Raw genomic sequence first — 25,761 nt, forward strand, 5'->3', positions numbered from 1 at the left:
TCTGATATACTACGACACATGACTTTATTTATAATTAGGCGTTTTAAATTCACAAAGTAGTGCAGCGTTTTATATGCTTTAAGCACTTATTGCTGCAACATTGTTCGGAGAACTTGCATTTTTGCCTGAATTGTCTGCAGTTTTCCGCCCAGTTGAGACGTTCGATCTAAAAATCATAATTAGCTTATTGTCAGTGGCGGATTTAACAGGTGGGCAAAGGCGCGCTTGCCCACTGGGCCCCCCCCCCCCGACGAAAGGCTTTCAGGGCCCCTCGTGCGGAAAGTTACACCTTCGATTTCTTTTCCACAAATCTGCATCAAAATCTGGGAACAAAATATTTTAAAGATTTTTTGTCAAATATTCTGGGCTGTCCCCTTCAAAATGTGCAAAATGCATGGGGAGCCCCATATGACCCACTGCGAAGGCCATATCTTAGGAAATATTTATCCGATTCTTGAACGGAATACCTTAAACGATTTGTGGATCGATTCTTCATAAATCTGCATCAAAATCTGGGAACAAAATATTTTTAAGATTTTTTGTCAAATTTTCTGGGCTGTACCCTTCAAAATACCCTTCAATGTACCCTAAAAAATTTTGCCCACTGGGACTTTTTCCTTAAATCCGCCACTGCTTATTGTCCAGAAAACATTTCAATAAACTTAGTTATTTTTAACCTGAGTAAGATTTTTTTAAGGGGGCATTATGGAATAAGGTTTAGTACTAAGACGAGGGTGAACATTCTCTGGGCCCCTTGAATCTCTCAGTGCGCTTTCTTCGAAAGAAAGTTCCCTCTCAAAACTTTCAGCCACCGACAGACCCCTGATGACCAGGATAATATTCAGGATAACCACAGCTAGCTTCATCTTGGATTAATTATCTGGTGGTTCCGTTTTTTAAACTCGAAAGTGAATAAATAACCAGAAGTTCAGAGCTTATATACTATTCAAATAAAAACCAAAGACTGATAGTGTTGAATTGTTATTACAGCATGTTTTTGCAAAAACAGATTTTCAGAATCGAATAACAAAAGATATCTAGTTGGCGAAGAGTCTGTGACTGAAGTCGACAACCGGCGGACTCTGCCACACACTCTGTACCGAGTCGGCGGCCACCAGATTCCGATAGTCGGCTACTCCCCGGAGCAAGCTCAGGAACATGTTGGTGAAGAGGGTGACTTCGTCGGGATTTAGAGGATTCGCAGGCTTCTGGACAGCGGGTGGAGATAGTACGGGCAGTTTGGCATCAACCGCAGGCGACACCTTGCCAGCGGGAAGAGCTTGAACTTGTAGCTGAAAATGTAAGTAAATTTATGCAATGTTTAATTGTGGTTTCGTTTCAACAAAGGTATTTTAAATTCAACTTACAACCGCCAGAAAGATCAATACAATACTCAGCATTCTGATTTCAAATGGTGGCCCTTCCAAAGCGAACTGCTCCCTAGAAGCTCCCCACTTGGCTTTTAAGGCAATATGCCAATAAGTGACCCTGCGGCCTTAATTAATTGCAACGATTCCATCTGTTCGGACATGCTCTGCTGTTTGCCAAGTCAAGAGGTCGGGTTACATTTGTGTCAAGCTGCTCGAGATAATTGAAAATTGTCATTGTCAATATTTGGTATTGATAAATCAGATACGGCTCAGAAGTAGAAACATATTCGCCAGAACTTGTGACTCATAATACCTTGCCATTATCTTGGTGTGATGAGTGCGGTGGATCAGGGCCATTACTTGAATTTTCTTCTGGGATTAAATAGACTTATGAATTATGTTTAAAAAATCGTTCTATTTATTAATTATTATGTTTATACTACTCTGGATTATTATCCTTATTATCCTGGTCTACTATCCTTGTGGCGTACATGATTTGTTTTCTCATTATATTTAGAAATTAATAAAAATATGTATTTGTCATTTCTTTCAGTCGGGGTTATCAGCAATCATTGGCTGCTAGAAAATAACAAATTAAACCCAAAGCTTCTTGTTTTTACAGTAGACTTCTCATATGTGTTTTGGAAAACCCGTACCACATTCTTAACATGTATAACCCAAATAACTCATACTGGTCTTTTTTTGGCTCATCACATCAGTTGTAAGAGCCATTCATTAACAGGAAAAATTTTTGCTATCTAGGGTTTTTTATTTTGCTTATTTTTGCTTTAAAAATACGTTCCATACCACAGATGCAAGCAAAAATTTATAAATTTGATTATAACACCATCTTTGATATTGATATTATTTTTTTATCAAATCGGGTAGCCTTTTTATGGGATCATTTTATACTTTCAAAATACAAAGAAAGTTATTCAAATGCTTCAAACACTTTTTCACACAGCATAAATTAAGAACTGAAGGTGCTAAAATATTAAAAACAATAAGAATAATACATAAGACTCTGTGCTACAACGATGCATACTTTATTTCACTCTATTATGCTCTTTCATTTTTCTACGAGGATAGAGGATCGTATAATTTGGATAGGAGATTAGTAAGTATAATGATTAAGCATTTCATAAAATTACATAATATTTTAATTATTAAAATAAATATTCTCATGTGACACACTTGTGCATGTAGAAGTGACAGCGCATTGTACAGCATTCCTCACCCCGGTAGCACTGAAATTAACAAAGAAAGATTTAATAATAATTATTTGAGGTGACTGAGGTAAAATGGAATGAAGTAAGTGATCTTACCGTTTCGCCGACATTGCGGCACTTATAGGGCACCGTTGACCCAGAAATTTCATTCTGGCGCACAATGTCGAAAGTGCTACCCGAGGGCTTCGACTCATTGGGAAGGCCCACAATTTGCAAACTGGCATCGTATTTGTTAGCTTGTTCATTTGGTCCACTAATTTCTAAGCCATTTGGATGGGGAAAATCGTGTCCCTGAGGATAGGGATAGGAGGAACCGATCCGCTTGGCGCACTGGTTGAGATAGGTCATGCATTTTCTGGAGCAGCACTCCCAATGTGTCTGGCACTGAAAACGGGAAGCACGGAAATTACAAATTTTTCTAGGGAAGTCTAGATAACTTACGTATCCTCCATTTTTCATGCAAGTATTTCCTTTAGTATCCTGACTGGCTGCCGCAAAGCTCAGGATTAAAAGCAAAAGTCCCAGGCAGACGAACGAGCTGGAAATCATCTTTCCTCTTAGAAAGTAAAGCTTCGACTGAGAAATTTAAGTTGTGGATCGCAATTTATAAGCTCATCGATGAGAACAATGCGATGAGAGAATTACTTCAAGTTTCTGAGTGGAGGCTTTTTGATACTGTTTAATACATATTTATTTGCTGACTACTTATCAGGCGAAGGATATCCCATCATACTTATAATATCATACTTATAATATAAAGGTAGAGAAGGCCCTAAAATGACGAACTGAAATGACTAACAGTGGTGAGTACTCCAGTATGTCTTTTTATTCATAAGTATTACCTTGAATTTGTATGAGTCGAAAAAAATATGCGTAACTATGTGTAATCTATGTTTAAACCCACAGTTGAAAATATATGATAGTATTGACTTCCGACACCCATAAAGTTAAAGGTGTCACTTTTTCAGAAGCCCAAATATTTAAGCACATTTAGCTTACAATTTATTGTAAATAGTTTTTAAGATAACAAAAATTGTAGATAAAAGAAAATTTTACTTGTTATTTTGTAAACAGGTTCCTGATCGAGAACATTCAAGATATTTGTTTAAAAGGGGTGTTTTTGTTTTCCTTCTTGAACAACAAATTAGTAATGGGGTGCGTTTATACCCCTATTAATAGTAGCACCTGTTATCCAAACATAGGGGAGAGTTGAGCCCAAAAGAAAAACCCGCATTCGGGGTTTTCGTGCCAAGGACTGCACCGTGACCTGCTCAATGTTTTGAGTACACACTCGACCCAGCATGAATGGGTTATGCACAGAAACAAACAAGTCCCTTAACTAAAATTTTTTTGCTCTTATAAGCATTATAAATTATATTTACATAGTAATGGTAAGTAATGGTGACCAGAAGAAGTCTTGATACCAAAAATACACTCAATTTTTCGACTTAACAAAATTTTTGTCCGGTGCACTAATAAGCTAAAGACTCTTATACAAGCACTCGAGCTCATCGATCAGCCGCCAGGCTTATCTTATCGGACCGGGACAGGGAGGCTTTGGCTATAACCGCTGGCGAGCTCGTCGCCGCTCAGTCAGTCGAGTTTCGGTTGCCAGGGCGCACACTTCTGAGATACTGATACAGTGAGAAAGACAGGTCCGATCCGGTTCGCGTGTATATCCCGTATCGCCATGATCACGCCGTCGTCTGGCCTGGCGCTCTGGGTCGCAGGGCTTGCCCTGATGATCTCCGGGATCGTGCAGGTCGGCGCTACCGCATTTCCACGCGACCGTGCGCTCCGGCTGCCGAACGAAACCTATCCGCTCCACTACCAGCTGCACATATCCAGCAACATACACAAAGGCACGTTGCTGTTCAGCGGAAATGCCACCATTGACGTACTCATCCGGCAGTCGACGAACGAGATTGTGTTGCACGCCAAAAATCTCACGGATATTCAGATAACGGTTCGCCGGCTGGTGGATTCGGACTCGGGACCGGAGACCTCAGTGCTAGTGGACGACCTCACCCACACCTTTGACGAGAGGGCTGCGTTCGTGGTCATCCATCCGCAGGAGAACTACATGGCCTTCGAGGCGGGTCAGCGGTATCGGCTGGAGATCCTCTACACGGCGATCATGAGGAACCGCGCCATGGGACTCTACTATATGGATTACCACGATGATAAAACCAACCGCACTGTGTGAGTATTAAAGATAGTGCGAATTAAAGATAGAGTCTAAAGCCAAATTGTTTTATGATTCACAAAGTTGGCTAAAAAAAACCCTCAACTGTCCCAAGTTTCCTCTGAGAAGCTTGTTGTTCTACTTAAGGAAATGCCCATATGGCTGGCACGCGCTTTTAGTTGATTATATATTGAATAGATTCTCCCGGCTGGTTTGCCCTTACATAACCCTCAGATAGGTTCATTGTGCACTTTGAATTGGTCACTTCACAGTGGCTACTTAGCTCTCACTTTTACTTTGTTATTATTTCCATTTGTTTGGCTTTGAATTTTAATTACTGTTGCTGGCGTAGACAGCCGGAGAGCTGCTTATCAGTGGGCCATATACTATGTGGTGTGTACCCCTCGGATTTGGCGGAATCGGACTCGAAATCGGTTCAGCGCGTCACCATGCTGACGATGTAAACAATGGCCCTCAGGGGCACCAATACTATGCGACATATAGTGAGGAACAGATACTTGATGGGGAATTCTTCATAAAGGGGAATGACTGTGACCACAATTAAGCAAGCAGCTGGACTTATCAGTTCCCCGGTAGATAATGAAGGCAGAACAGAAACTCTCCCATCCGCCGACAACTTTGATTTAATTTTTTGTTTGTGTTTGGGTGCGAGTCCAAGAGTTTGTTTTGGTTTCGATTGAGCAATTATTTTGGCATGATTCGGAGGAGAGTCTCATGCTTTCGCTAAATAACGAACCGCGCTTGTTCCCTGGAAGTGAGATCAGGTTCTCAATTTGATTGATCATTCCGGTGGCCGCAGGCTGCAGCTGGTTTTTTTGGTTTTGTTAAGTGTTTTACGTTCAATGATCTGGAAATGGGAATGGGATTTTTTGCGTCCCCAAATTGTTTTATTTTAATGAGCATTCGTAGAATATTAGGTAACATTCGATTTATTATTAAGAGGAAAACTTGAATTTATAGTAATATGATATCACTACTATCTTAACTTTTCTTCGAAACTGTAGATACGTAGCCGCCACTCAGTCGGAGCCAACTTATGCTCGTCTGATCTTTCCCTGCTACGATGAACCTGGCTTTAAGTCCAATTTCAGCATAACGATAACCCATGGTAGTACACACTCGGCCATTTCAAATATGCCAGTCAAGAAAACGATTCCTCATGGGTAAGTCACTTCATTTCTTTCTTCACAAACTCAACTAATACCCAAGTTTATTTTTAGAGATCTGACGACAACGCACTTCCATATAACACCACCCATGTCCACCTACCTGGTTGCCTTCGTCATTTCGAACTTTGAGAAGATTTCAGAAACATATCGCGGGGTCACACAAAGCATATACTCCTCGCCCAGCACCAGGGAAAAGGGTCAGAGTGCACTGAAAAACGCCGTAAGAACGGTGGCGGCCATGGAGGATTACTTCGGGGTCAGCTATCCCCTAGAGAAGCTGGATCACGTAGCGCTGAAGAAGAACTACGGAGCTGCCATGGAGAACTGGGGACTCATCACCTACAAGGAGGCCAATTTGTTGCAACAGGATTCGGAAGATGTGCACAAGAGGGTGAAGGACAAAATAACGCAGAACCATGAGATTGCCCACCAGTGGTTCGGGAACCTGGTGTCGCCTGAATGGTGGACCTATGCTTGGATGAACGAAGGTTTTGCCACTTATTTTGGATATGTGATTACGGATGTGGTGGGTTAAATGATCTTGTATCCCTTATTAAGTATTTTTAAATTCAAACTGTTCTTAAGCTCTATCCTGAGGACAAAGTGATGGACATGTTCGTGGCCGATGAGGCGGATCGGGCGTATAGCTACAACAGTTTCTTTGACGTCCGGCCAATGACCTCGTATGTGGAAACGGAGAAGGATGTGATGGGCACCTTCGATATCATAACGTACAAGAGAGCTGCTTGTGTGATAAAGATGTTCCATCACGCCTTCCGCCAAAAGCTTTTCGTTAAGGCGATTGGCCACTTTCTGGAAAAATAGTGAGTGGGACATGGTAATGGTGGAACTGGTCCATTTGGAACTCATGTGAAAGGTTTCTCCAGTCGTTACAGCACCGCCAACGAGCTGAATCTCTTTGATGCCCTCCAGACGGAGCTCCGGGAGGACGAGTACTTCTCCCAGCAGCCATGGACGTCTCGGGTCCGGGATATTATGCTCTCCTGGACGCACAGCGAGTGGATGCCCATTGTCTTGGTGTCCAGGAGTTACGAAAACAATTCCATTATCTTTAGCCAGCGATCCTTACACGCCAAGGACGAGCTCTGGTGGATACCATTAAATTTCGCAACCGCCCAGGCGCCCAGTTTCCAGGACACCCAAGCAGATCTGTTTATGCCGCCCCAGGCCCAGTACTCGGTGAGTTTGGAGGACTTGGGTCTCCAGCTTAATGGTAGGGATTGGATTATTGTGAACAAGCAGCAAACGGGATTCTACCACGTTCATTACGACACCGACAATCTAAGGGCCATAGCCCGACAGCTGCAGGTCAATCACTCCCTCATCCATCCCGTTAACCGGGCGGCCCTCTTCCGAGACCTGAAGCCCCTGATCGAGCACAACGAGATCGAGCATGTGGACGTCCTGTTTGAGATGCTCAAGTACATGGAGTTTGAAGAGGACATGCTGCCGTGGAACCAGGTGGCCGACACCATAGACTTTCTGAGAAGGAACTTGTTTGCCACTTCCTCCCAGGATATGTTCAATGCTTTTGTGCGCCGACTGGTCACGCCTATTTTTCGGCGACTCTTCCTCGACCCTCAGGGCGGCCAGATATCGAACAGCGCTCTAAACGCAGGCCAGGAGATCCTGCAAATGGCCTGCGTAGCCGACCTGCCCGAGTGCCTTGACTACACCCGCCGCCTCACCAAGGAGTACATCTTTAAGAGAGTGAACTTGACCAACGACTCGGAGTACTATGCCATGTACGATACGGTTCTGTGCCTGGGAGTCCGCTACCTTAGCGACAACGACTTCCGCGGGGTCATCGATATGCTGCAGGCGGCAGATCGAAGCTCGGTGTACTACGACGATCTGATATACTCCTTGAGGTGCACCCAGAGCCGCAGGCACCTATTGTCGTATATGGAGTTACTGCTGGGCGAGAACTCCACGCACCTGATCCTCAGTGATCCGGAGGCCATGATGTATCTGTTCTATGTCTACAAGTCAAATCAGGCAGCTCGCCCCGTGATTTGGCAATACATCGACCGCAACTACAAGCTCCTCTGCCGGTCACCAAGCTTCGTGGAGCACTTTAACCAGATTGCGGAGTTCCTGCCCCGGCAACAGAGGCCTCATGTAAGTTGGAAAGTCACGAATAATAAGAGCATTAATAATCTAACTATAATCACTTTCAGTTTATGCGACTCCGCGAAAGCATAGCCAACCATATGGCTCTGGAGAGCTTGAATCCCAGCGAGGAGCTGATCGATGTGAACTCCCCGCTGGTGGGGAAGAAGGCCCAGCTCAGTGAATCATTCCTGGACAAGTTCGAGCAGCAGATCCACAGTTGGCTGCTAAGCGAAGTGCCCTCAGCTCCCGGCAAGAGCGACGCCCTTCTGGCCGCCTCCCTTAGCTCAGTCTCTAATGGTTCCAGTAGACCGCAGGGTATCCTGAAGGATGCCACCCGGGTAGTGCGAAGAGCGTTGAGTTCGATAGATCCTTCGTTTTACAGATGATTGCCATTCCTCGCATTTAAGACTAGAAAATACATAAGTAAAAGCTTAATTAAAAATAAATTAATTCCCATAGTACTCCAAACGATCGTTCCGAGGAATGTGGTTAAAAGTCAGAGCTTTTCACCACGGTTTCTTTTTGTTTTTGGATGGAATGACAAGCGATTTTTAATGGGATTTTTATGTCAATGATCGTAAATGGTTATCTTTAGGGTCTCGATTACTTTTCAATCAGTTTTTTGGCGGTTCATACTTATGGATAAAGAACAGCTACTCTATTTGTGTGGTTTTACAGGAATACTAAGGCAATATTTCTACATGTTTACATAAAAGTCGTGATCACTACGTAAGCTCGTAAAAGACAAAGAATTATAAGCCCTCCATTCTTGACACACTTTCTAGGAGCACTTGAATGATTTTTAAGTGTAATTATACCCATGCCTGCGTATCTTTTTAGCCAACTTGCACTTTTCAGTGTACTAGCCTATCGAAGCCATACACAACGTAGACGAACCGATAACTGAAACATTTATGATCCACTTATTAGCTAAACTGTATACTTAGGCCTCTCAGACAAAAGTTGTTATTTGACTAACCGCCAATTTTAGAATTCCTCGATTCAAAGTCATGTTTCATAGCGATCAAATGGGATATAACCCGGGGAATTTGTAGATAGAACTTGTATTTTGAAGACGTAGGATTTTTCAGCACGGTTTACTATCTGGTGATTGAGCTTTTTATTGTCTTTTTATTGGATTGTTCCGCATGTCTTGGCCAAGTGCACTCTTGTCCGTTTTATCGAGTGTTGCGCAACAATCTTTATGGCGATCGGCGGTCGGGATTAGATTACGGCCGATTCCTTAAATAGGGGCCAAGCGGCCGGCCGCCTCACACTAATCAAGTGACTTTTCCCGAAGCGGCCGACATGACGATGTGGCTGCTGAAATCCTGTATCCTGCTCCTGGCAGTTGCCAGTCTGCAGGCCCGTCTGATTCCTCCGTTGTCCTTGGACTTGGAGGATGTCCAGATAGAGACGAAAGGCACCTACTCGCTGATCAGTCCTCGGGTAGACGACAACAGCGAGGGCAACTATCGGCTGCCGAACAATACTGCCCCAGAAGCCTATCGAGTCGAGCTCTGGACAAACGTGCATAATGGAACTAGGGCGTTCAACGGAAGTGTTCAGATTGATATTCAGGTCCTGGAGCAATCCTCGGAGATCAAGCTGCACTTTTTGCAGACGTCTCACCACGAGGCCACCATCATCAGTCGGGATCAAACCGATCCCACTGCGATCCCACTGACGGTCGCCAACGAGACCCTCCGCCAGTTCCTGATCCTTACGCCTACGGATCCCACGGTGTCCTTTGCGCAAAATACTAACTGGACCCTGATTATCAACTACAACGGAACTCTGCGATCTGATATGGGTGGCTTCTACATGTCCAGCTACACGGGAGTGGACAATCAAGTCCAGTAAGTGAAGCCTATTGAATATTATTTTGAAATTCTTAGGTTATATGACCTTTTAAATTCCTCATTGCGGCCCATAGATCCTGATAAGGTGGATTACAACCCGTAGATTTCATATCGTACAACATAGTTTCGCTTATCTCGCCTGCCTTTTAGATTTGATCGACTGAGTCAACTGCAACTAATTGGCTAAATATTTTCAGCTATCTGGCCACCACCCAGTTTGAGAGCACCAATGCCCGACACGCTTTTCCCTGCTACGACGAACCCGCCAGGAGGGCCAACTTCACCATCACCCTGCATCACGATCCGTCCTTCACGGCCGTTAGCAACATGCCCGTGAACGCGGCTGCTAGCAGGTAGGTTTCTTGGCCAAAACTATCCGAAGATTGTATTTATTTTGTATGTCCGTTAGCTCCGGAGTTACCTCTTTCAACACAAGCCCCAAGATGTCCACCTACCTCGTGGCCTTCATCGTCACCGATTTTGAGTCTACCGGAGGCGAACTGAATAACCTTCCCCAACGGGTCTTCTCGCAGAAGGGCAAGCAGGATCAGCAGGAGTGGGCCTTGTGGTCAGGATTGGTTGTGGAGTCCAGCCTGGCTGGCTACTTTGGAGTGCCCTTCCCTCTGCCCAAGCTGGATCAGGCTGGCATTCCTGACTTCTCAGCCGGAGCGATGGAGAACTGGGGCTTGGCCACCTACCGAGAGCAGTATATGTGGTGGACCAAGGAAAACTCGACGATCAACCTGAAGACCAACATTGCGAACATCATTGGTCACGAGTACGCCCACATGTGGTTCGGAGACCTCGTTTCCATCCAATGGTGGACCTACCTCTGGCTGAAGGAGGGCTTCGCCACCCTATTCTCCTACGAGTCCAACGACATTGCCTTCCCTGAGTGGGACACCTACCAGATCTATCATGTCAACGATTACAACAGTGCCCTTATAAATGATGCGCTAACCTCTGCGGTTCCCATGACCCACTACGTACAGACTCCCAGTGAGATCTCCGGACGATACAATACCTTCTCCTATGCCAAGCCATCCGCTGTGCTTTACATGTTCAAGAATGCCTGGTCAGATCGAGTCTTCCGAGCGGGTCTGAACAAGTATCTGACTAAGAAGTAAGTCGCTAAAATTTGACGAAATCCTAATTACTTAAAAACTTGTTCGCCTTTAGCCAGTACACTTCCTGCGATGAGTGGGATCTATTTGCCTCCTTGCAGGAATCGGCCGACGAGCACGGTCTCTCTCTGCCCACAACGGTGAATAACATCTTCAGCAGCTGGTCACAGCAGGCTGGCTATCCTCTGCTGACGGTGACCCGAAACTATGCGTCTGGAACCTTCACCGTAAAGCAACAAAGATATCTGGCGGATGACGACTCTAACCAGAAAACCTGGTACGTGCCCATCAACTTTGCCACCGCCTCCAGTCCGGATTACCGGAACACTAGTGCCTCGCACTACCTCCTAAACACGACGGAGGTCGAAATCTCAGACGTATCGGTTGCTAGCGACAAGTGGTTAGTTTTTAATAAGCAGAATGCCTACTACTATCGTACCCTGTACGATCTGGATAACTACGGTCTCATTATCGACGGCCTGAACGAGCACCATCACAAGATTCACGTTCGCAACCGTGCTCAGTTGTTGTACGATGCCTACATCTTCGTGACCACTGGTCGCCTGAGCCACAGCATTCTGCTGAGGTTGCTAACTTACCTAAAGTACGAGGAGCAGTACGCCCCCTGGTCAAACGCCAACTCCATTCTTACCGTCTACAATCGCTACTTGCGAGGCGATGATTCCTACAGCAATTTCCAGACCTTCGTACAGGAACTGATCAATCCTGTTTTTGAAAAACTGGGAGTGAACGAGATTCCTGGGGAACACTATCTGAACAACTACCTGCGCATTGTCCTGGTTAGCCTTGCCTGCCAGGTGGGCAGCGTCGAGTGCCACACGGCGTCAGCAAAGAAGCTCTCCGAGTTTTTGTTCGATGGAATCGTTATTGAGCCCACCTTAAGGACCCAAGCATACTGTGCCGGTCTGCGTAATCCCACCGACGAGGTATTCCAGAGGGTAATATCAGATCTGCTGGCCACCACAGATGCCACTGACCGCAGCTTGTTCATCTCGTCACTGGGCTGCTCTCTTCAAGCCTCCCAACTGGGTACTTTCCTCAAACTATCCTTGGACGAGAGCAATGGATTGAGCTACTCGCAACGCACTTCCCTGTTGAACGCAGCCTATTCCCAGAGCGAGGACGGTGTCACCGCCAGTCTGGAGTTCCTCGAGTCCAACTGGAAGGAATATGCAGAACTATCGTCCTCAGATAGCGCCAAGCCCTTGGACTCGGCTCTGCGGGGCGTTGCCACTTACGTGGTCAGCGAGAAGCAGAAGACCAGGGTAAGATCTGATGTTATTTTCTTTTCTGGCCTTTAGAGTATTTAAAATTTATATTCTTTCTTAGCTCAATGCCTTGGTAGATGAAATTCAGTCTCAGAACACCGGTTATCTGCAAGACGATTTATACACCACCGTGAACTCTAGAATTCAGTCGAATTTCGATTGGCTGGACACCAACCGCGACCCTGTGATCTCCTGGGTTAACAGCCACCTTTCGGGCAGTGGAACCTCGGGTCTGACGGCATCCCTCGCCACTGTTTTAATCAGTGCGGTGGCCTTGCTGCTTTCGAAGCTATATTAGAATAAGTAATTGTTATTATTTCTGATAAAAAAAACCAATAGATAAACGATTCAAGACATAAATATAATTTCCTTGTACCAAATTAGATTTATTTCATTTTATGCATTTTGGTGACCAATAGAAAAGGGGAGTAGAATTTGCTGTGGTTTTCCCATTTAGGCCATGAGAAATATTGTTAAAAAATCTATTTTTATAGCTTTAAATTTATAGCAATGTTGTGCAATTTTTTAATCAATCCTGGAGAACAAAAATTGGTTAGATATCTAACTTCCATGACATTCGGTAATGTTTTATGATTGTTGCTTTGATGCGACAATTTCCATTGATAACAGTCTATCAATAATATCATACTTAAGGGCTTTGTTAGCCAATTTTCTTATATGAAGCTAAGAAATTCTCTAACGCGCTTAGTAGTTTAATCTTAAAATTAGTTTATCCATTTATTGAACTTAAGATACTTAAACAATATTTTTCACTCGAATTCATAGCTATGATGCTATAGCTTTTTCCAGTTTTTGCTTGTCTAGTCATAATTGGCTCATAAAAGTAGTTAATTATCAATGAGGTCATGATAGTACTAAGTCATATGTTAGTGCTAAGATAGCACGTTAGTACTGAATACCCATAAATAAGCCACCAAAGAGAGGTGGACTTTCAATCAGCGAAGAGACTTAGAACGGAAATGTGGACGCAGAAATCGTGGATCTTTTTGCTCCTGGCAGTGAGTAGCCTGGAGGCGCGATTGATCCCTCCAAGACCAACACTTCTGGAGAGCGCCCAGTTGGAAGCAGGGGGTCTAGAATCCATCTCCTCTCGGTTGGACGACAACAGTGAGGAGAACTACCGTCTGCCAAATAATACGGCTCCGGAGGCTTACAGAATAGAACTCTGGACGGATGTTCACAATGGAGACAGGGAATTCTACGGCACGGTTCAGATCGACATTGAGGTCTTGGAAGAATCATCGGAGATCAAGTTGCACTACCGCCAGACAGAGGGATTTTCGGCCTCCATAGTCAGTCGGGATCAGGACAATTCCACGGAGATTCCCCTGAATGTAACTCTTGACCCCCAAAGGGAGTTCCTCGTCCTCACACCCACGGAGAGCAACGTGAGCTATGCGGCGAACACGAAGTGGACCCTAACCGTGAACTACAACGGCACCCTGAGAAGCGACATGGCAGGATTCCATAGGACCAGCTATACGGACGACAGCGGGACAGAACAGTAAGTAGATCCATTAGCCAGACGTAATTAATATTTTATTACCGAGTTAATGAGTTGCAATTGCTTATCGAACAACCATAAAAACCGGTTGTGATTAGGTGGTATTCGGTTCTTTTATTTCTTATCAGTATATGATTTCCCCCTATCTTAATTTTGGTTTGTTGACAAGAGTCTGTTAATTTAGTAATTAATTATTGTTATCTTCCGGCAGTTACTTGGCCGCCACCCAATTTGAGAGCACCAATGCCCGGCATGCCTTTCCCGGATACGATGAGCCCGCAAGGAGAGCAAACTTCACCATCACCATCCACCATGACCCTTCCTACTCGGCAATCAGCAATATGCCCGTGAATGAGTCTGCTAGCAGGTTAGCTTTTTATTTTTTTCTGCAGATTCGCCCTTCTCTATTTATTTGTTTTTAGTTCCGGAGTCACATCCTTCCAAACTACGCCCAAAATGTCCACCTACCTCGTCGCCTTCGTGGTGTCCGATTTTGGGTACACATCCGGCCAGTTGAACGATCTGCCGCAGCGCGTTTTTACACAGAATGGAAAAGTGGGTCAACAGGAGTGGGCCCTGTGGTCTGGTTTAGTGGTGGAATCCAGCCTGGCCGGCTACTTCGGAGTGCCCTTCCCTCTTCCAAAACTGGACCAGGCAGGCGTTCCTGGCAAAGGAGGGGCAATGGAAAACTGGGGCTTGGCCACCTACGGGGAGCAATACATGGTTTGGTCTAAGGAGAACTCCACCACTGACTTGAAGACCAGCATTGCGAACATCATTGGTCACGAGTACGCCCACATGTGGTTCGGAGACCTCGTTTCCATCCAATGGTGGACCTACCTCTGGCTGAAGGAGGGCTTTGCCACTCTCTTCTCCTACGAGTCCAACGACATTGCCTTCCCCGAGTGGGACACCTACCAGATCTACCATGTCAGCGACTACAATAGCGCTCTTATTAACGATGCCATTACCTCTGCAGTTCCCATGACCCACTACGTACAGACTCCCAGTGAGATCTCCGGACGTTATAATACCTTTTCCTATGCCAAGCCATCCGCTGTGCTTTACATGTTCAAGAACGCCTGGTCAGATCGAGTCTTCCGAGCGGGTCTGAACAAGTATCTGACTAAGAAGTAAGTCGCTAGAATACTACAAAATCCTAATTACTTAACAATTATTTCGCCTTCAGCCAGTACACATCCTGCGATGAGTGGGATCTATTCGCCTCCTTGCAGGAGTCGGCCGACGAGCACGGTCTCTCTCTGCCCACAACGGTGAATAACATCTTCAGCAGCTGGTCACAGCAGGCTGGCTATCCTCTGCTGACGGTGACCCGAAACTATGCGTCTGGAACCTTCACCGTAAAGCAACAGAGATATCTGGCGGATGACGACTCTAACCAGAAAACCTGGTACGTGCCCATCAACTTTGCCACCGCCTCCAATCCGGATTACCGTAACACTACTGCGTCGCACTACCTTCTTAACACGACGGAAGTCGAGATCTCAGATGTCGCGATAGCTAGGGATGACTGGATCATCATCAACAAAAAGAGCTCCTTTTTCTATCGCTCCATATACGATTCGGATAACTACGACCGCATTGTCGAGGCGCTGAACAACAATCACCACAAGATTCACGTCCGAAACCGGGCTCAATTGTTGAATGATGCGTACATCTTTGTCACAACAAGCCGCCTTAGCCACAGCGTCCTACTGCGATTGCTCACGTACCTGAGGTATGAGGACCAGTACGCTCCTTGGGACAATGCCAACACTATCCTTACAGCTTACGATCGGTACTTGCGAGGAGAAGATCCCAATTCTTTTCGGCAATTCGTGAGGAATCTTGTTGAGCCTGCCTTAGAGAGAATTGGAGTTAACGAGGTTCCTGGGGAGCACTACCTGAGCAACTATCTTCGGAATGTAATAGTTAGCTTGGCCTGTCAAGTTAAGAGTGAAGAGTGCCTTCTCCAAGCGTCCAATAAGCTGTCAGAGTTTCTATTCAACGGAACTGCGATTGAGCCCAGTCTGAGAACACAGGCATACTGTTCCGGACTGCGAAGTCCTCCAGATACTGTCTACGACAGAGTTCTGTCGGACTTGTTGGCAGCTGCGGATGCCACAGATCGCAGTCTTTTTATTTCCTCCCTGGGTTGCTCGACGAAATCGGATCAACTCGAAAAATTCTTCAGTCTGTCCACGACCAACTCGTTGAGCTCTTCGGAGAGCACTTCCCTACTCAAGTCGGCCTATACGAAGAGCAACGAAGGCCTCAGAGAAAGCCTGTTGTACCTGGAAAACAACTGGAATATTTATGCTGCGGGGCTAAATGGAACAGAAAAGCCTCTAGACGCCGATCTGCGAGAGATGGCTAACTATGTAATAAACGAGGAGGAGGAGAAAAGGGTAGGATTGAAATAATATTCTTTAATATATTAATTATAACGAACTCATTTCAGCTACTCGCTCTGGTGGAGGATATCAAGTTTAAGGGACCCGAGTACCTCGAGGATGATCTGACCACCGTCATTGATTCCAGAATTAAGTCGAATTACGAATGGCTTTCAGCCAATCGCGATCCCATAATCAACTGGACAGCAGATTATGTATATGGTGAACCAAGTTCCGGTGCCGGTTTCGTATCGTCCCTAGCCATTGTATTTGTGAGTGCACTGTTTGCACTGTTAGCCTCTTTTGTTTAGACAAAGTCATATGGTCAAGTAGAAGCCACAAATTAAATAAATCAATGTGACTCAACAAGAACTGAAATAGATTTGGCCACAAAATGGCGAAACAATAAGGAATCCCCCCACGTTGTGCAAAGTTCCCACTGATTGATGTTGTATATTTATTGCTTTAGATGATTTTCAAACTGATCCATCTTATCAGAGTTCTGGGAATTACTTCCATTATCGGCAGTACCGATGGAGTACCGATAACCGATAGTTGGGCTTAGGCCGGAATTCAATTATCAAGTGGATATTTATAACAGCCAGATCGGTTTATGGAATTCACGTGGCCTCATCGGAGATAGGGATTTAAAACCTTCAAATCACACAACGCCCTTTTGTGCTTGGGCGCCAGTTGATTTATTCGATTAATCTAAGGTCTGGAAATATGAGTTACCACTTCGAGTTTGACGTTATGCTGAGTAATTCTCAATGGATTAATGGACTGACTGCTTATCTGGAGAACCGAACTTTCAAGAGTTCGATTTACGTGATAGTCGTTACTTTCGAGTAACCCAAGTTTCCCTGAACCGCGTCTCTAGATAAAGATTATCTCAGAAAAATCCCCAGAATTAACGAGAATAGTAGCATTTCTCAATGGTTAATCAAAGAGTTATTAGGCCATAATACTTCCGAATTACCCCTGGGGGAGGTTTTTAAGGAGCCTTACTGCCACATTTATCGGATCAAGGGCAGTCCAGGCACTCGAGACTTGTTATCAGCGTGGGTATCTCGAAAAGCCCACACTTATTCGACATTATCTTAGCCGGGAACTTGTTACCAACTTGTTGAGCCTGTGCTTGCTCTCGGACTAGTTCGCGATATGGAGCCATCGAAGCGGTTATTTACGGCCAAACGGCGGTTTATGGCTCGCCAAGATTGGCCTAATCTTTATGTCCCATGTCCAGTGATAAGATGCCCGGTCTCGCTTAAAAGTGACGGTAAAGAGATTTTGGAACTCAGTTTTTCGCGTTTTTGCCATGGGTCGCGTTCTGTTCGGGAGCTTGTCCCTGTGTTTGGTCCTCCTGGTGACCACCTCGATCCAGGCAGCCGTCGTCCGTGAGTTCCCGCCTCTCGAGCAATTCCAGCGCCTGGAAAATCCTAACCAGCGAGTGGTTCCTCTCGCCGACGAAGTCAACTACCGGCTTCCCAACGAAACTATTCCCGTGGAGTACGATATTACCCTGACCACCAATGTCCACACCGGCGACACCCATTTCACGGGCGTTGTTGGCATCACCGTCAGTGTCCTGACCAGTACTCCCAACATTGTGGTTCATGCCCGCCAGCTGGAGAACTTTACGGTCACCGCCCAGCAGCTGAATGTAGAAAATGCGGAACTGCACACTTTGCAAACCAGTTACGAGGCCGAAAGAGAGTTCCTTACTCTCTCCAAGGATGGTTTGACTTTCGCGGCAGATACCACCTGGCTGGTGACCATCAATTACGAGGGCAACCTACGCACGGACAATGGAGGCTTCTACCTGTCCACATACGAAACCGACGAAGGCGAAACCAAGTACCTGGCCACCACCCAGTTCGAGAGTACCGACGCTCGCCACGCCTTCCCCTGCTACGATGAGCCCTCCAAGCGGGCCAACTTCACCATCACCATCAAGCACGATCCCTCCTACAATGCCATCAGCAACATGCCTGTAAATGAAGCTACATCCAGGTATGTAATGTCCAACACTGCGTATGAGTGATATGTAACTCATAGCGCTTCATATCACAACATAAGGACACTTAAAAAAATTACCTAATTTCTTACGAGTATTCTTATCACCTTAATAAATGGTACTGGTATTTCCCATTGACCCGTCAAACCACTTTATAGCCATTACGTATCACTTTTTAAATTTGAGTGTTATTATATGGAGTATTCCATATTTGATTGGTTAAGGGGCAAAAGAAACCCTTAGTCATTGAAAACAAGGAAGTGTATAGTTTTTTTTTATTGCCGACATAAGCCTTTAATAAAAATACTAGGTCATTTAAATCAAATTTTAATCTTTTTTCTACTAATTGGGCACTGTCAGGCTTTATTCAATATTATAATGAATGTGCAAGTAATAATATTTTTTTTTTATTATTTTCCACCAGCTCTGGAGTGACCTCCTTCCAGAAGACCGTGAACATGCCCTCCTACCTGGTGGCCTTCATCGTCTCCCAGTTCGTCTACACCGAGGGCGAATTCAATCAGCTGACCCAGCGCGTCTACTCCAGGGAGGGAACTCTGGGAGACCAGGAGTGGGCCCTGACTAACGGCATGCTCGTGGAGAAGCGACTCTCCGACTACTTTGGCGTACCCTTCCAACTACCCAAGCTGGACCAGGCTGGTATCCCCGACTTCGCCGCGGGCGCCATGGAGAACTGGGGTTTGGCCACTTACCGTGAGGAGTACCTGCTCTACAACAGCGAAAACTCCACCATAAACACTCAGACCAACATTGCCACCGTAGAGGCCCACGAGGACGCCCACATGTGGTTTGGCGATCTGGTGGCCATCGAGTGGTGGAGCTACCTGTGGCTGAAGGAGGGCTTCGCCACTCTGTTCGAGAACCTGGCTGTAGATCTGGTTAGTTTATTTGATCTCTATGCTTGCAAATAGCCTCTACAATTATTCGATTTATTTCGTAGGCCTATCCCGAGTGGGACATCTTCCAGACCTTCCATGCCGGTTCCTACCAGAGTGCTCTGGTCTATGATGCTAGTGCCACTGCCCGCCCCATGAGCTACTTCATCCAGAAGCCTTCCGAAATCGCTCTGCTGTATGACTCCGTGTCTTATGCCAAGGCAGGATCAGTATTGAACATGTGGCGTCATGCCATCACGAACAAGGTGTTCCAGCGTGGTCTCCACAACTACCTGGTAGACAAGTAAGTCATAAAACTGTATTCAGCATCTTGATACTTATCGCTGCATTATCCTTTAGCAAATACACCGCTGCTAATCCCACCAAGCTCTTCGAGGGCATCGCCAAGGCGGCCGTTGAGGAGAACTACGCCGTTCCGGCCACCATTGCCGAGATGATGGGCAGCTGGACCGACCAGGGTGGAGTTCCTGTATTGACTGTCACCCGTAATTACGAGAATGGGTCCTTCACCATTCGCCAGGATACCTACACCAACGACAAGGACTACACCAACGATAAGCTGTGGTACGTGCCGGTGAACTATGCTGATGCCTCAAACCCCGACTTCCGAAACACTGAAGCCACCGAATACCTGCTGAAGCAGAGAGAGATTACCGTGAACGCCGGCTTGGACAACGCTAACTGGCTTCTGTTGAACAAGAAGCAAGTCTTCTACTACCGTGTCAACTACGACGAGACCAACTGGCAGCTGCTGATCGACTTCTTGCTGGCTCGCCCACACAAGATCGCTCCCGAGAACCGCGCCCAGTTGATCAACGACCTGTACCGTTTCGCCACCAGCGGTCGCACGTCCCATTCCACGCTGCTCCAGCTGCTGACCTATCTGCCCAAGGAGGATCAATACTCACCCTGGTCGGCGGCCAACACCGTGATCACCCTCATCAACCGCTACCTGAGCGGCGACGCCTCGTACTCCAACTTCCAGTTCTACGTAAGCCACCTGGTCAGCGATCAGTTCGACAAGTTCGGAGTGCAAGATCTGTCCGGAGAGCAGCACTTGGTTAAGTACACCCGCAACATCCTGATCAACATCGCCTGCCTGGCTGGAGTGGAGAGCTGCCTGTCAGAGACCACTGCCAAGCTGGAAGCACTGGTGGATCAGGGTACAGTCATCGAACCGAACCTGCAGTCGCAGGTATACTGCAACGGCTTGAAGAAGGCCGACGACAGGGTATACAACTTTGTCTTCAATAAGCTGATCAACTCCTCCGACCAGGCCGAGCGTCGCCTCCTAATCTCCTCCCTTGGCTGCTCTCAGAGCACCACCCAACTGGAAAAGTTCCTGAACACCAGTATTGACGACAGCCTCCGGGGCCAAGAAAGTATCACCGTGCTGAGCGCGGTGTACTCCCGCGGCGAGGTCGGTCTCCTGGCCGCCATCGACTTCCTGGACAAGAACTGGGAGACGTACGGCGAGCTCAACTCTGGATTTGGCGGAGTAAACCCTCTGTATAGTGACATTCTTGGTATCTCTGCCTATGCGGTGTCCTCTGACCAGCAGCAGGCTCTGCAGAATCTAGTCGAAAAGGTCAAGGACAGCGAGTATGTTCCAACCACGCTGCAGACCAGCGTAGATGCCAACTTCAAGGCCAACAACGACTGGCTCACCGCCAACAAGGAGCCCCTGGTGTCCTGGATGACCGGCTTCCGCACCGGTGGCAGCTCCGCTCTGAGTGCCTCCCTGTTGGCCACCGTCCTGTGCTTCCTGGCCGCCAAGCTCTTCTAGATCCATAGCGTCCTCTAAGTTAGTCATAGTTATTTGCTCTTGTTCCACAATAAATTCCAAAACAAAATATTTAATACCTGTTAAATTTACAATCGCCTTCTTTTTTTTATGGCCGTGAACTGCGTGGTCAAAACTGCCTAGGTATTGGCCGGATAAGAGTGCTGATCTCATAAATTTTCCAAACTCCGGTCTTTTCCCAAGAGCAGTCCTCCGTCCATTAGAGAATCATAAATACGCGCGTAATCAACCTTGGCAACTAAAGCCAACCCAAAACCACTTCTTGACACTTTACCAAATTATAGAACAATGATTAAAAGCATTATTTATTATTTTATATGATTCAATAATCAGCAAAAATATTTCAGCAATAATCATTACTTAAAATTAATAAAACAACAAAATATCCCTGGTATGATCAAAAGCATAAACCATGTAATGTTAAAGGAAATATGATGTGAAAATATTTACAAAGTTTATAAAAGCTAAAGTTCTTACCGCATAATCTTATTGGTGATAAAGCCTCCTGATTATAGCACACACAATCCAATTTGACAACGGACCATTAAAAGTTCTTTTTGGAGATAGCAACTCATGGTCGATAAGATTGGAGCGAGTAAATCGCAAAAAAGTGCACCTGGAAATGCACAACAATGTGCACCATGGTCTACACTTCAGACGAAGTGTACTATATTGTTGCCGATGGCAGACTTGCGTAAATCACGAGGCGAATCCTTATCGTGATTATCGCCTCTAAACACATAATCTAGGGAGAATAAAGCATTTAAGACTGTAGATAAGCCTCTGATAATGCAAAAAAAGCACCAATTTCCACCCAGAATCTCCATATATACAGGTACAAGTTCATAGAGCTTTAGTCGACGAATAGAATCGTAGGGAGAAGGCTCAAAATAAATCTTTGGAGAAGTAAGTACTTCAGTTTCACAAAAGGTATAAACTTTAAAGTTGTAAGTTATAAACTAGCTCAATTCCGGGCGTTAAATAGTTGCTAAAGATAAAGATTCACTAGAGATAAAGATAAAAACTTCAGAATACTTAAAGAATTACCTTATCTTAGCAAAATATGTTTTCCCTGCGAGTGACACTTCTTATGGCAGTATGCCTATCCTTAGCGGCAGCAGACACCCGCCCGTTGGTCCTGGATGATGTCCAGCCACCTGTCACCCTGGAAACCGTGCTGGATGACTACCGACTGGCCAGCCACATCCTCCCCGTGAGCTACAACATCACTCTGCGCCCGTACCTGCTGGAGTCCGATGGCGTCAAGCGCTTCACCTTCGACGGTGAGGTACACATCGAAGTGGTCCCAACGGAGAACACCACCTCGGTACACCTCCACGCGAAGAACCTCACCTTCTCGGTGAGCGAGTTCTGGGCCAAACCCGCTCAGGGAGTGGCTGCTCCGGCCGGAACGAACTTCAATTCCGTCAACGAGACCAACTCGGACACGGATATTGTGAAGCTGACTACTGCGGCTACTTTGACAGCGAACACTCCGTACATCCTTCACTTCGTTTACACGGGTCTCATGGAGGACGACATGCACGGGTTCTACAAGAGCTACTACGTGGATGACAACAATGTTACGAAGTGCTTATATTTATCATGGTGCTGAAAGAACGCCTTAAAAAATAATCCAATTTTAGATGGCTGGGATCCACTCAGTTCGAGACCAACCACGCCCGCCGCGCCTTTCCCAGCTTCGATGAGCCCAAGTTCAAGGCCACCTTCAACATCACGCTGAAGCGCCACAGGACCTTCAACTCCGTCAGCAACACCCGTCTCATTGGATCCTACCCGAGCACTGAAGCGTAAGTTTTGTAGCATCTTCCTTCAAGCCAGAAACATTATCATCATTCCTATCCCGAACAGTGGCTATTTTGAGGACGTGTTTGCGACCACACCCATTATGTCCACCTACCTGGTGGCCTTCATCATCTCCGAATTCGCCGCCCGCACGGACGACAAGTTCCGCGTCCTGGCCCGCCCCGAGTACTATGCCCAGACCCAGTATCCCTACAATGTTGGTATCGAGATCCTGCAGAAGATGGGGGAGTACCTGAATTTGGACTACTACACCCTCGGAAACGACAAGATGGACATGGCAGCTATTCCCGACTTCTCGGCCGGCGCCATGGAGAACTGGGGTCTTCTGACCTACAGGGAACGCAGTCTACTGGTGGACGAGTCCGCTACTACCCTGGCCTCCCGCCAGGCCATCGCCGCCGTGGTGGCCCACGAACAGGCCCACATGTGGTTCGGGGACCTGGTTACCTGTGAGTGGTGGAGCTACACCTGGCTGAACGAGGGATTCGCACGGTACTTCCAGTACTTCGGCACCGCCATGGCGGAGGACAAGTGGGATCTGGAGAACCAATTCGTTGTTGATCAGGTCCAGTCTGTGATGGCCATGGACTCCACTAATGCCACCAATCCACTGACCGATCCAAACACATATACCCCCGCCCACCTGAGCCGCATGTTCAATAGCATCTCCTACAACAAAGGCGCCTCTTTCATCCGGATGATCAAGCACACTATGGGCGAGACTGAGTTCCAATTGGCGCTGCAGAACTATCTTGTCAAGTAGTGAGTGTTTCTTACAAAATACATTTTTTTCTGATGTTTTTATACATTTTTTTTATATTTTTCCATTTAAGCTCTTATAAATCATCGCGTCCCGAGAACCTGCTTGCGGAATGGCAAGGCACATGGCCAGATCGTTTTAAAAACAGCTCCCAGGAAATCTTTGATAGCTTCACCACTCAGGTGGGCTATCCGCTAGTAAATGCCGAGCTTTCTAGCGATCGCATGTCGGTGCGCTTTACTCAGCAGCGTTTTCTTCTGAAGGAAAACGATGGATCCAATGCAAGTCTAGTGTACTCCGTGCCTATTACGTTCACCAACAGCATTAGTCCCAAATTTTACAACACCACGACAAACTTTATTCTGAACGGCACAGCAGAAACTTGGAATTTCCACCATGCTCTCGATTGGATTATAGTGAACGTCCAACAGTGTGGATACTATCGCGTTAACTACACTGAAAACAACTGGCGGTCTATCCAGACTCTTCTTGCCAATAACAGCTGGGGTGGGGTACATGAGAACAACCGAGCCCAGATAGTGGACGATCTTTTCAACTTGGCTCGAGCTGGACTCATCTCCTACAGCCTGACTCTGGATGTAATAGAGTACCTGGAGACGGAGACCCATTACATCCCCTGGACATCCGCATTCAACGGTTTTAGCTTCCTGGCCATCCGTCTGGGCAACGACACTTTCAACTTCAACAGCTACATCCAATCCCTTACCCAGAAGGCCTACAACAAGCTTGGGTTTAATGAGACGGAGACGGACACAGCCTTAGACATCTACTTGCGCACCAAGGTCCTGTCCTGGGCCTGCCGATACGGCAGTGCCGACTGCATCAGTCGGGCCAAGACCTATTTCCAGTCCCTGTCCACCGTCCCCAAGAACATCCGCGCCACAGTCTACTGTGTGGGTCTGCGCGAGGGCGGTTCCACTGAGTTCGAGGCCCTCTACAATAAGTTTAAGGTCGAGACTGTGGCCACGGAGGAGACTCTGCTACAGAACTCTTTCGGCTGCGTGAAGACTCAGGCCCTCATTGAGCGAGTGTTCAACCTAATCCTTAGCGATGAGATCCGTCGCCAGGACAAGTCCTCGGTGCTGGCCACTCTCTACACTGAGAATAACGAGAATGTGAGCCCTGTGTTTGCCTTGGTCACCCAGAAGTTCGAGGAATTGGCTCAAGCGTAAGTTACCCTGGTTTCACTAATCTGATTCCGTTCATTGATTTGAAATTTGTTTTTTTTTTTTAAACAGCATGGGTGGCTACTCCGCAGTGGCCACTGTCATTTCAAACATCGCCGCCCGCTTTACCACCGAACAACAGTACGCGGATCTCCAGACGTTCAACAAGAACAGTGGTTCCAAATTCGGAAACTCTCAGGCCACCCTCACTGCGGCGGAAGCCACCGTGGCCGAGAACTTGGAGTGGGCGCAGGCCAAGCTGGGCGTGTTCCGCAGCTACCTGGCTGGACGCAACGGAGGCACCATGGCCAGTGCCCTAAGCGCCGTGAGCCTAGTCTTGGTGGCTCTGGCTACTATCCTTCGCCACTGAACTGTTTTGGATTGGCGGGTCTTAACAATTTTTTTTTCCACACTAAAAGTTAACTTTTTCACAGAATATGTGATAAATGGGTTGAACTTATGTATATATGTTATTATATATGTACGTTTTATTAAAGAACTTTTAACAAGAGCCATTATCTACTTTTACAGATCTCTATGTTACTCAGAATATACAAATAGTTATGTACATTAAAGGATGTAGTTGCTGTTAAACCACTCAAGATCAGATCTTGAAAGATACATAGCAGCATTCTTGTTCCGTATGGCTGGACACAAATAGTTTCGTTGAAAATAAAACAAAATGTAAATAACTAAAAAAGTTCAAGAAGTATATCAAGCTCAAGATCTCTAGATCTCTAATCATCTGAAGAGGCTGTACCTAATGGCAACGAAACGCAAAAAATACCACTCTCTCAAGACACCATTATTGAATCTAAAATAAAAGCCCAAGAGTCATCGATTGGCTGATGACGGAGTGCGTAAATCACCGCCACAAACTATTATCGCGCCACACCATTATCGCCGCTTAATCTGTTGGCCAGGCCAAAACTTTATCTGGACGAAA

The 25,761-nt window shown here is 46.2% G+C and overlaps 6 protein-coding genes and 1 long non-coding RNA gene across 7 annotated transcripts; 5 read left to right on the forward strand and 2 right to left on the reverse strand.

Annotated features, from left to right (window-relative positions):
• Positions 1-896, reverse strand: LOC138926728 (uncharacterized). Its single transcript, XR_011443345.1, has 2 exons — positions 678-896; positions 1-166 (listed from the first exon to the last, which is right to left on the reverse strand). It is a non-coding gene; the product is annotated as an uncharacterized lncRNA (long non-coding RNA).
• Positions 897-2,393: 1,497 nt separating this feature from the next.
• LOC108129388 (uncharacterized) lies at positions 2,394-3,238 on the reverse strand. The gene is made up of 3 exons (XM_017247364.3): positions 3,041-3,238; positions 2,696-2,983; positions 2,394-2,617 (listed from the first exon to the last, which is right to left on the reverse strand). Exons 1-3 carry the CDS (start codon positions 3,146-3,148, stop codon positions 2,552-2,554), a joined length of 462 nt encoding a protein of 153 aa, XP_017102853.2. The 5' UTR covers positions 3,149-3,238; the 3' UTR covers positions 2,394-2,551.
• A 936-nt stretch (positions 3,239-4,174) lies between these two features.
• LOC108129205 (aminopeptidase N) lies at positions 4,175-8,571 on the forward strand. The gene is made up of 6 exons (XM_043211787.2): positions 4,175-4,801; positions 5,810-5,968; positions 6,026-6,500; positions 6,560-6,798; positions 6,862-8,116; positions 8,176-8,571. The coding sequence occupies exons 1-6, from the start codon at positions 4,290-4,292 to the stop codon at positions 8,494-8,496; spliced, it is 2,961 nt and encodes a 986-aa protein (XP_043067722.1). The 5' UTR covers positions 4,175-4,289; the 3' UTR covers positions 8,497-8,571.
• An 826-nt stretch (positions 8,572-9,397) lies between these two features.
• Positions 9,398-12,704, forward strand: LOC122321553 (aminopeptidase N). The gene is made up of 5 exons (XM_043211788.2): positions 9,398-9,969; positions 10,170-10,325; positions 10,382-11,095; positions 11,152-12,382; positions 12,447-12,704. Exons 1-5 carry the CDS (start codon positions 9,419-9,421, stop codon positions 12,681-12,683), a joined length of 2,889 nt encoding a protein of 962 aa, XP_043067723.1. The 5' UTR covers positions 9,398-9,418; the 3' UTR covers positions 12,684-12,704.
• Positions 12,705-13,355: 651 nt separating this feature from the next.
• Positions 13,356-16,687, forward strand: LOC108130064 (aminopeptidase N). Its single transcript, XM_017248420.3, has 5 exons — positions 13,356-13,910; positions 14,122-14,277; positions 14,333-15,043; positions 15,100-16,318; positions 16,372-16,687. The coding sequence occupies exons 1-5, from the start codon at positions 13,366-13,368 to the stop codon at positions 16,612-16,614; spliced, it is 2,874 nt and encodes a 957-aa protein (XP_017103909.2). The 5' UTR covers positions 13,356-13,365; the 3' UTR covers positions 16,615-16,687.
• Positions 16,688-17,596: 909 nt separating this feature from the next.
• On the forward strand, positions 17,597-21,108 carry LOC108129895 (aminopeptidase N). The gene is made up of 4 exons (XM_017248185.2): positions 17,597-18,316; positions 18,745-19,219; positions 19,282-19,520; positions 19,577-21,108. Exons 1-4 carry the CDS (start codon positions 17,622-17,624, stop codon positions 21,021-21,023), a joined length of 2,856 nt encoding a protein of 951 aa, XP_017103674.2. The 5' UTR covers positions 17,597-17,621; the 3' UTR covers positions 21,024-21,108.
• A 779-nt stretch (positions 21,109-21,887) lies between these two features.
• Positions 21,888-25,326, forward strand: LOC108129775 (membrane alanyl aminopeptidase-like). Its single transcript, XM_017248008.3, has 6 exons — positions 21,888-21,947; positions 22,099-22,631; positions 22,688-22,852; positions 22,914-23,630; positions 23,702-24,817; positions 24,888-25,326. The coding sequence occupies exons 2-6, from the start codon at positions 22,105-22,107 to the stop codon at positions 25,183-25,185; spliced, it is 2,823 nt and encodes a 940-aa protein (XP_017103497.2). The 5' UTR covers positions 21,888-21,947; positions 22,099-22,104; the 3' UTR covers positions 25,186-25,326.
• Positions 25,327-25,761: the final 435 nt, after the last annotated feature.

This window comes from Drosophila bipectinata, chromosome 3R (assembly GCF_030179905.1).
Source record: "Drosophila bipectinata strain 14024-0381.07 chromosome 3R, DbipHiC1v2, whole genome shotgun sequence".
Lineage (NCBI taxonomy): Eukaryota > Metazoa > Arthropoda > Insecta > Diptera > Drosophilidae > Drosophila > Drosophila bipectinata.

Bases quoted from the DNA above. Each gene is read 5' to 3' on its own strand.
- LOC108129205 (XM_043211787.2), top strand. From the start codon at position 4,290: ATGATCACGCCGTCGTCTGGCCTGGCGCTCTGGGTCGCAGGGCTTGCC. The intron at 4,802-5,809 runs GTGAGTATTAAA...TCGAAACTGTAG, and splicing joins GATAAAACCAACCGCACTGT to ATACGTAGCCGCCACTCAGT. The intron at 8,117-8,175 runs GTAAGTTGGAAA...AATCACTTTCAG, and splicing joins CCCGGCAACAGAGGCCTCAT to TTTATGCGACTCCGCGAAAG.
- LOC122321553 (XM_043211788.2), top strand. From the start codon at position 9,419: ATGACGATGTGGCTGCTGAAATCCTGTATCCTGCTCCTGGCAGTTGCC. The intron at 9,970-10,169 runs GTAAGTGAAGCC...AAATATTTTCAG, and splicing joins GGAGTGGACAATCAAGTCCA to CTATCTGGCCACCACCCAGT. The intron at 10,326-10,381 runs GTAGGTTTCTTG...TATGTCCGTTAG, and splicing joins GTGAACGCGGCTGCTAGCAG to CTCCGGAGTTACCTCTTTCA.
- LOC108129895 (XM_017248185.2), top strand. From the start codon at position 17,622: ATGGGTCGCGTTCTGTTCGGGAGCTTGTCCCTGTGTTTGGTCCTCCTG. The intron at 18,317-18,744 runs GTATGTAATGTC...ATTTTCCACCAG, and splicing joins GTAAATGAAGCTACATCCAG to CTCTGGAGTGACCTCCTTCC. The intron at 19,220-19,281 runs GTTAGTTTATTT...TTTATTTCGTAG, and splicing joins AGAACCTGGCTGTAGATCTG to GCCTATCCCGAGTGGGACAT.
- LOC108129775 (XM_017248008.3), top strand. From the start codon at position 22,105: ATGTTTTCCCTGCGAGTGACACTTCTTATGGCAGTATGCCTATCCTTA. The intron at 22,853-22,913 runs GTAAGTTTTGTA...TATCCCGAACAG, and splicing joins TCCTACCCGAGCACTGAAGC to TGGCTATTTTGAGGACGTGT. The intron at 23,631-23,701 runs GTGAGTGTTTCT...TTTCCATTTAAG, and splicing joins CAGAACTATCTTGTCAAGTA to CTCTTATAAATCATCGCGTC.
- LOC108129388 (XM_017247364.3), bottom strand. From the start codon at position 3,148: ATGATTTCCAGCTCGTTCGTCTGCCTGGGACTTTTGCTTTTAATCCTG. The intron at 2,984-3,040 runs GTAAGTTATCTA...TCCCGTTTTCAG, and splicing joins GCATGAAAAATGGAGGATAC to TGCCAGACACATTGGGAGTG. The intron at 2,618-2,695 runs GTAAGATCACTT...TGTTAATTTCAG, and splicing joins GCCGCAATGTCGGCGAAACG to TGCTACCGGGGTGAGGAATG.
- LOC108130064 (XM_017248420.3), top strand. From the start codon at position 13,366: ATGTGGACGCAGAAATCGTGGATCTTTTTGCTCCTGGCAGTGAGTAGC. The intron at 14,278-14,332 runs GTTAGCTTTTTA...ATTTGTTTTTAG, and splicing joins GTGAATGAGTCTGCTAGCAG to TTCCGGAGTCACATCCTTCC. The intron at 16,319-16,371 runs GTAGGATTGAAA...AACTCATTTCAG, and splicing joins ACGAGGAGGAGGAGAAAAGG to CTACTCGCTCTGGTGGAGGA.